Here is a 9,182-nt window from a genome sequence, read left to right on the forward strand (position 1 = left end):
TCTTATAGTTTATAGGTCCATTAGGTTCCATTGTTTCCTCGCAACTGATTGATGAAAACCATAGTCTTGATTAAATAATTTTAATTGTTTAAATTAGGTTAAGAGGAAATATATTAATTGTGTATTGTATTACGAGAAAATTAGGGTATTTGATCGTGATTCAAAAATTAAATTAATATAAATAGGATTTATATTAAAACTATATATTAATATATTAATAGGAAGGGGATTCATATTAGTATTGTAGGCTATAAGAGAAATATATAGTTTAAATATGTTTGAAATCCTATTGAATTAAATATAAGATATTTAATCATTTAGTTAAAATTAAGGACAAAATGTACTTTTGGTCCTTCAAGCTAGTTACAAAGGGATGAGGGAATGCTCATTTAAAATATTCCTTTCGTGGAAAATTTTGTTAATGTTTTGCTTTTTTCATCTCGTCCCTATCGTAGAGAAGGGAAAAAAATTAAATGTTCATGTTAGTAACATTTGTATGCTCTATTGCATTTTTTACTACTGCTTATGTCCATACATTGTGCTATTAGAGATGCTCATCGGATATATTTTGTGGGAAATTATGTTAATGATTTGTTTTTTTTTTTAATAAATTGAAGAGAAAAGCAAAATTGTTCATGCTATTACAATTTTGACATTCTTTGGTTTGCTCTAAAATGAATTTTTTTTTTCCACATTGTATTATCCCCTCCAAGGATGTGTTTAGGAATTTGTAGTTGAGATTGTTGCTTGCTTGGTTGATTTTTGCCTAAACAAAAAATATTAATTTTCATATTATTAAATATCAATGTTTTTTCTTTGGGGATTACTACTATTATTAAATTTCATCGACTTATATTATATCACCATTTATCAAGACCATATCTAACCTATCACATCAAGAGTTAATGGTGGGATATATGGTTGGAAAAAGAATAGGGTAAGTCTAACCCCCAAAATGCCCATGGAATTGTGAATTAAGAAAAGGGGTTGAAGGATGATTTCGTAATTTTGCATAGACTTTGTACAAATGTAGATACCGGAAAATCAATACCCAACGGTTTCTATAAATTGAGAACCAACTCCTTTCCTCTAAGGGAACTCATCACCGCCACGAATTACCGGAGTTCTATGACGGAGCAGAAAATGGACTCCTGTCGTATCACTCAATGCTACCCATTGTAAATTTATCCTACTTTCAACCTCTCGCTTCGTCCCTGGAGTCGGTTCAGAGCCCTCGTTCTCGTTCTGACCACTCTTGAAACTCGCCGGAACGGTTAAGTTTCCAGATGAAATTCCTTTTTGAGTTCGTTTCTTGCTGCGTGCCGGTGAACATGTCGCGCATAGAGAATCCGGAGGAGACAGAGGCGGCAGCCTCGAAGGAGATGAGAACTCTGGCTCCGATTACCACCAGAAAACACCGGCGGAGAAAACGAAGCGCGTTGTTACCTTCGGCGGCGGCGAAACTAGCCGCCGATTGGAAGCCGTCGCTGGGAGCGATTTCAGAGGATAAGGTAGTTCTGGTAGTGATGGAGAGAGAGAAGAGCGATGATCAGGCGGCGGAATTGGAACGATCGGTGAAAAGAAAGAGCGGATCTCGAGACGGAGAAAGCAGAGTTCACGGCCGTAAGAACAGTAACGATTTCAGGTACGTTAGCGTTTTGCCAGTTCATGAATCTTCCGTATGATTTTCAAAACTGTAAAGATCCGTGAAATGAAAAAGACATCTGAAAAGAATCTTTTTGTTAATTTTTTTTTTTCTCTGTCACTCTCAGCCTTAGGCAAAATCCGTCGGCGATTCCGGTAGTGATCCCGGCGTTTTCTCCGGCTCCGTTCTTGTTCTGATGCAATTTAGGCTTCCTCTTTCCGATCAATCAGTGCTGGTGTAGTATATGTATATATCAATATATGTTATATGTATATATAGATTTATCAATTAGGTTGGTTGAAGTGTAATTTGTATAACTATTAATCACGATCTGGAAACACTAAATTCAGTTTATCGAGAAAGAAAGCTTTGTTCATGAAATTTGTAGCTTGTTTGAGTGGTTTCTTTAATGGATCGGAGACACTCTTCCATTTAATTGTTCCCATTTTTCTAAATCATGCTTTTATTATTTCTCGGATCTTCATACTGTTCTTTATGATTTTCTTTATACAATTGGGTTGGACAAACTTAAACTTTGTTCTTCAATTTAAGTTCTATGGTGGCTTTCAATGTTTGTTCTGATTTTATTTCACTTATTTTGAAAATATTTTTATTTTTATCCACAAGTTTCCATCAAATATCAATTTTGTTTTATTTTTTTAAAATATATTTTATACAATCTAAAAGTAATAGTAAACCATCAACCCAAAGATTTAATTGGTTCATATGAATTATATTAAAAGAAAAGAAAGAGTATGATAAATGAGTGAAAAAAAAAAAACAAAAGAATCCATTCAAACTCGTTCTTGGTCTTAAAGATAAACCCCAGTAGATTTAATACCACGACTATATCATATCATTATTAATAATACGAACAACGAGTTTATAATTAGAAGAAGAATGAGTTTATCATAAGTAGGATTGGAAAATTTATTACAAATGGTTCTATACATACTAAGTTATTGAATTTAAAGATTGTGACGGATGGTTATAATTATTGTTTTATACATATATATATTTAGAACAATATTTAAGTATCGATTCCTAAAATATACGGAAGTGGTTTTAGAATGAAGAAAAAAATCTTCTACAACCACTATAAAGAAAATAGCAAATATATAAGTATTAGTGTAGATAAGATAAGAATAATCTCACTCAATTTCAACAATTGTGATCGATATGACATATTGATATCTTCTCACTGACCGAAAATTCATTTAATTTTATATAAAGCAAATGGTATCATTGACTTTAATCAAATAAAATTCATATATAATTTATAAAAATATTCACACACGTTATAGGCTCTAATCCTATATATATATAAAATAAGAAGCGAAATAAAAGAATTCAACTTTTGTTTTTTGTTTTGTTTTTTTTTTTTTTTCCTTGAAAAAAATACATTAAGACCTTTGATCTTTTAGTCTAGGACATAGACTCAAATTCAATCAATTTGGATTGTTCCTTACATTATTTATGTTATAATTTGACTCAATTATTATATATTTAGTATATATTTATTTCTTACATGCATGCATAATATAAAATTTCATTCATTAATAAAAGGATATTTTAAAAAATATAATAAAGCCATAGAATATTTACAACAATACCGAAAATAGAAGAAGCCCACATAATCAAAATGAAAAATATCCAAAAAATCCGATAAACAATGTTGTCATATTTGGTACATGATCATTTAGATTTTGTTATTTGTTTAGATTTTGTGTAGATTTGGATAGTCAAATATAAACGATTTATTTTTTTAATTCTATTGTTTAATACGTTACATAAATCATTTAATTTACACTATCGTTTAGATTTGGTTAGACGATCATCTAGATTTAGTAGTTTAGATTTGATACACAATTGTTTAGATTTGGCTAAATGAATTTTTTTAAGATTCTAAATTTGTCTATACGATTGTTTATTTTTTTCAAAATTCTTTAATTCTTTTAGTACACGATCGTTTATCTTTTTTACACAATCGTCCTACTTCAATCTAAATGATTTTTTTTAGATTTGGTTACCCAAATATAAACGACGTAAAAAAATAAGAAGAAAAGAAGAAATATGATGGAAAGAAATCGCAGTGAAAAAGAAAAAAAGGAGAAATAAATACTATAGAAAAAAAATGGTGGTGAAAAGGAGAAGAAAGACGAAAGGATAAGTCTAGAATATGTAAAATTTGACTAATTTTATGGATTTTGTTATATAGCTATAAATATTTTAGTAGTTTGTTATATTTATGAAAAATTTCATAATAAAATCAGGTAAGACCTACTTAATAATTGTTCTTTTAAAATAACAGAGGATACAAATATAATTTCATGATTCACGAGTATGTAAGAATAACATAAATATTTGTTCGTACAAAGTATAAGATCGTGAAACTACCTTTTTTTATAATAATAATTAGTACCATACAAATGAAAAAAGAAATAAAAAGAGAAAATTTAAATGGCAAAAATTGTTTAAAATATTAACAAATATATTCCAATTTTATTTTTTATTAGTGATAGACTGAAATAGAAACTATTGATGTTTACTAGCAAAGAAATAAATGTCTATCTTAGTCTATCATAAATTTTTTTTATTAAAGTTAATTAGCTCATTTTGTAATATTTGAATCCATTATAAATAATAAGAGAAAATCGAATATTCAAATATGATATAAAAGAGAAATTTGGTCTCAAATTTCTAAAAAAAAAAAAACAATGTCATAATCAATATACCATTTCGAATTTTAAAACATCGAACATAAAATATTTATATACGAAAAATTGATAGTAAGCAAACTATTTTAAAACTTAAACAAAAGAAATAAAAAGAAAGAAAGAAAACTCAATTATCATCCATGCAAGTTGTTAATTATAGCATAAAATTTGTATGCTAATTATATATATTAAATGCATAGTTGAGAATAGGGTGGAAAACACCAAGTGGATTTGCATTGGATGAAATAGGTATATTAAAATTAAAAAGTTTTGAAATGTCACGTAAAGAAGAAAAAGTAAGCATGAGAGATTTTGAAAATCTATAGGGGAAAAAAAGGATATATTTGGTTAAGAGTCCCATCATTCACAAGTTTCCCTCTCTTTGATCCAAGTAGGCTCCAATTGACAAACTTGCTCTTAAAAGGGTTTGATTTCTAACACCTTTCTTCAACTTTCTTTATTATGGTTTATTTTAATGTATAATTATTTAATGTGTTAATGGTAATAGAAAAAAGAAGTTACAATCTAGATGGAAATATATGTCATCATATCTCACTAAATTATTAAAAAAAAAAAAAAGGATAAACCCTAAAGTTTGTATCTTGTATTAAAAAAAATCACTAAATGAAATTTAAAAAATACCGATCAACTTTCCATAGTACAATTAGCTAAGGTTCAAGTTGAGAAATTTAGCTATCTAACATGGTTTCAATAAAAAAAGTTTGGTGGACCTAAGGGTCGTTTGTTTTATGATTGTGAGCATCTTAGATTCTCATGGAGTCACTACTACAAAATATTCCTTACTTGATACTTGCAGCTTTTACTTGACATTTTTGTTATAAAAATGTCAATTAATGATAATACAAGAAATTCTATATCTCCCGACGCACAAAATCGTTGGAAAATATATGAAAATGCGTCGAAAAAGGACCTCTCGACGCATAAAGGAGCGTCATAATGGGTTCGGGTGAAGTGCATTGGGAGAGGCCTTCCCAACATCGAGAAATGCAGCATTAGGAGATCATAGAACTCCCCGACGCTACATTGGGCGAACATTCATCGTTGTTGTCACACCTTGCCCTACATGTCACCTTACGTGACCAAGTGGAGGCGTGCCGCTTAGACACTCAACGTTTATCACATCACGTGATAAATACTGAACGTCTAGTAAGCGGAACAACTTCTTAAACCAAAATCAAACAACTTGACTTTGATAAACACTACGCTGCGTAAATTATCTTAAACCATCAACTTAACTCACTTAAACTTAGCTTTATCATCTAGTCTTCAATCCTTAGTTCAACTTTACCTTTTTAAACGCTAACCGATAAGCACATAACAATGAAAATAAACAACTTCCTTTTCATTCTTAAAAATAAGCGATTTTTAATACATTTTCCTATTACAATGAGTTAAACTTAAACTTGATTTTTCTTAAACTTGAATGCCTTGCCTAACTCTCACAAAACTTGAATGCCTTGCCTAGCTCTTACAAAATTGGGATACAACTCTTTTCATACAAGGCTTCTATATACAAAATAACTTATTAAGTACAAGAAATACAAAGTAAAAGAGTTTAAATCACTTGATCAACTTTCATGCGTAGCAATCCATCTTAACCTTTCTTACTTAGCCTCAACGCCTGCACCTGGGGATGAAAAACTTAACACATAAGTCAAAGACTTAGTGAATGAGAGTTTAGAAATATCTTTTGGGGAATATATGTCACACCCTGCTCCAAATACCACTTCATGAGACCAAGTGGAGGTCTGCCACCTAGTCTCTCGACACGCATCTCCCTGCGAGATAGCACGCTCAATGCCTAGTAAGCGAAACAACTTCTTAAACCACAAAATTTAAACATAGAATTCAAACTTAAATGAAACAAGAAAACTTCATTGATAACAAATCGCAAGGGTACATTTGATTCTTAGTACACAAGTCTTTCAAAAGAAATGAAATACAGACTCAAACACAGTAACTTGACTTTTCTCGCCTAGCTTCTACATGCTATGTGAGATAATAGTGAACACCACCAAAATGATGTGATTAAGGAGGCACGATAGGCAATCAAGAGAACAAGTTCAACACCAGATGTCTTTCGTTACCTAGAGGGGAGATAAAACAAAACATTTAGAAGATTAAACGAAAATGTCTAGTGAGTGAGATCTTTTATCAAACACTTTAAATAAATCAAGCTTTCCTTACTGCCACATAACCATTTACTAGAACAGTCTTATAACAAAATGTAAATAAACTATTTCAAAGGTTATCGAGTTGTATGCCTTTCGCATACTAGATGTTTATCCCGCAGATTTATTATGCATATTCAATTAAGTTTTTGTGTACCCTCCTTGGCTCAAGTGTTTACCACACTCTTTTGCTAAGTTATAGCCATGCAGAGAAATCTCAACGCACTGGCAAGTACCAACGATTTTCTTACCCATAATGCGTCTTCCAAAGCCATATCACAAAGCAAGCAAATGGCACCCTTTGAAGGGTTTGAAGGTGACAAAGTTTGAAGCTCTAATCGTTTTTGCAACTATCGGAAGACTTTGAAGGTTTAAAATCTTTGAAGATTTGAAGGAGACGAATGAGACGAAGCTTTGATGGTGACGATTTTTGGCTTTTGGTGAAAAATTAGGATTTTGATAGGTGTTAATTGGTTTTATTGTGTTCATAGGTAAAAATTAGGGGATAGATGTAATCATTGTTTTTTAGGAGTTTGAGTTATTTATGGGACATTTGTGGTTTGTTAAATAATTGTATTTGGTATGCAAGTGTTTCATTTAGGTAGGGGCATTTAAGACATTGTTGCAATAGGTTTTTTTTATATATTTTTCGATTTTGCTATTTTATCAATTTAAATTAAAATTTGTCATTTATCAAAGTAAACTTTCTATTTTGTTATTCTTCTTATTAGTCCAATATCTAGAGATCTCCTTTAAATTTACATCAGATTTTCTTAACAATAATAATTCAACTTTAATCATTAAAAACCAAAATATAATTCAATTAAATCAAGATAACTAAATAAAATTTCTTGAAAGTTTGGTATGTTACACTTTTTGTGTAAAATATCTCACTTACATGACTCCATATGAACATTTATGATCAACCAATTTGAAACAATTACAAGATGGGTCATATTCATAGTATTGTCGGGATAAGTTTATGATAAGACACCCAATTGGGCTATATCATTGTTGATATTAGTGTGAGTAATATGAGCAAAGAAGAAGAAGTAAAAGGCAAAGTTGATTTAACCAAATTCGGTCAATTGATTTTATGGAATAACTCAAATCGATTCAAACTTCTTGTGTTAAAGAAAAATTGATGTAGTCTAAAACAAGTCTTAAAAGAATATTAGAGAGATCAAGAGAAGAAACCATTAAGATGACTTTGAGGTTGTCTCTAGTGAAAATGGTCATGAAACATATTGAAAAGACTTGACTCTTTTGTGGTTAAAAAGCTCACAAGAACACACATTTTTTTTGTTTTTCTCCAATAATAACCATATGGGGCAAAGCCCACATCTTGGCAACCATAGAACATGAGATTTGTGGCTGTGGTTTTGGGGCTATTAGAGAATTTAAGGCCATGGTCTACGTAATTTCACTAGCCACTTTTGGTGAGGAAACCACTAGAGTTATTGGGGTTTGGCCTAGTTTGAGGAGCATGAGAGGACCATATTTGTGGGAAAGGGAAGCTAAAGATTGGTGTGGAAAGGTTCCTAATTGGTGAAGGTTTGCCAGTGATGGAAAGTTTGGGTGGTGAAGGAGGGAAACTGCGGCTTTGTTCTTTTGCTTAGAAATAGCTTTAGCAAAAGGAAGAAGAAGAAGAAAAGGCCAAAGGAAAAAGAGAATTATTAAACTTCTACAATTTGGTTCCATATAGTAACAAACTAGAGAAAGCTACTGATCATCAAAAGAAAACACAAATACAATCTTTTTCTAAAGCTACTACTCATAAAAGAAAACACAAATACAATATTTTTCTAACACTATATTGATGTTGTTGATATATGTCCATTTCTTACAAATAAATGGTGAAACTGTAGCACCTTTAGGTTAGGGAAAATTGTTTTACAAATAAAATATCTTTTTAATCTTCAAGTTTTTTTTGAAATATGTGTATATTTGGTTCATCCAAAATGTTCATCTTAAAATGAATATTCTCCAAAATCTTTCCCAAACACATTTGTTTCTTGTTCATCACTCAATCTACCATACACAGATGGTCTCAAATCAAAATTTCATAGTTGTAAAAGTCAACTAATTTGTTAGTTCCAACCATCCTAAGCAACATATGACTTTTTTTTATTGGTTATAAGAAACATTTTAATGAATATGTCTAAGAAGTGCTATCTGCCGGCAGAGGGGTTTCGGTGTGTGTGGGAGGACGTTTCAAATGGGGTTTCCCAGAGGGGGTGAGAATTTCGAACAATTGGTACTTTTTGACAAAAAAAAGACCGCACGATTAAGATTTCGGAGGAACTTTTTATTTTTAATTTTCAATTTCAATTAATAATTTTTATTTTCTCCCACACTTTTAATAGCCTATTTAAATTGGGCTATCCCCAAAACAATTAAAAGCCCTATTTGTTTTAGTGCAATATCCGTATATTATAGATCTTTATCTAATTTAGTTATTACTTTTGAATATGATCTACATGTATATCACCGACATACTATTTCAAGATTACATATTATAACCTCGAATTCTTACCATCAATGGATAAATTAATCAACTAATTAATTACAAGGTTTAAAGAACAAATTTCAACTCAGACATCTACGAAATAGCATATTCAAATTACA

General features: G+C 30.6%; 1 protein-coding gene across 1 annotated transcript; it reads left to right on the forward strand.

Moving 5' to 3' along the window:
• Window positions 1-1,012: 1,012 nt before the first annotated feature.
• On the forward strand, window positions 1,013-2,081 carry LOC103493394 (uncharacterized). The gene is made up of 2 exons (XM_008454113.3): window positions 1,013-1,645; window positions 1,773-2,081. The coding sequence occupies exons 1-2, from the start codon at window positions 1,287-1,289 to the stop codon at window positions 1,840-1,842; spliced, it is 429 nt and encodes a 142-aa protein (XP_008452335.1). The 5' UTR covers window positions 1,013-1,286; the 3' UTR covers window positions 1,843-2,081.
• Window positions 2,082-9,182: the final 7,101 nt, after the last annotated feature.

Source organism: Cucumis melo, chromosome 6, assembly GCF_025177605.1.
Source record: "Cucumis melo cultivar AY chromosome 6, USDA_Cmelo_AY_1.0, whole genome shotgun sequence".
NCBI classification, from domain to species: domain Eukaryota; kingdom Viridiplantae; phylum Streptophyta; class Magnoliopsida; order Cucurbitales; family Cucurbitaceae; genus Cucumis; species Cucumis melo.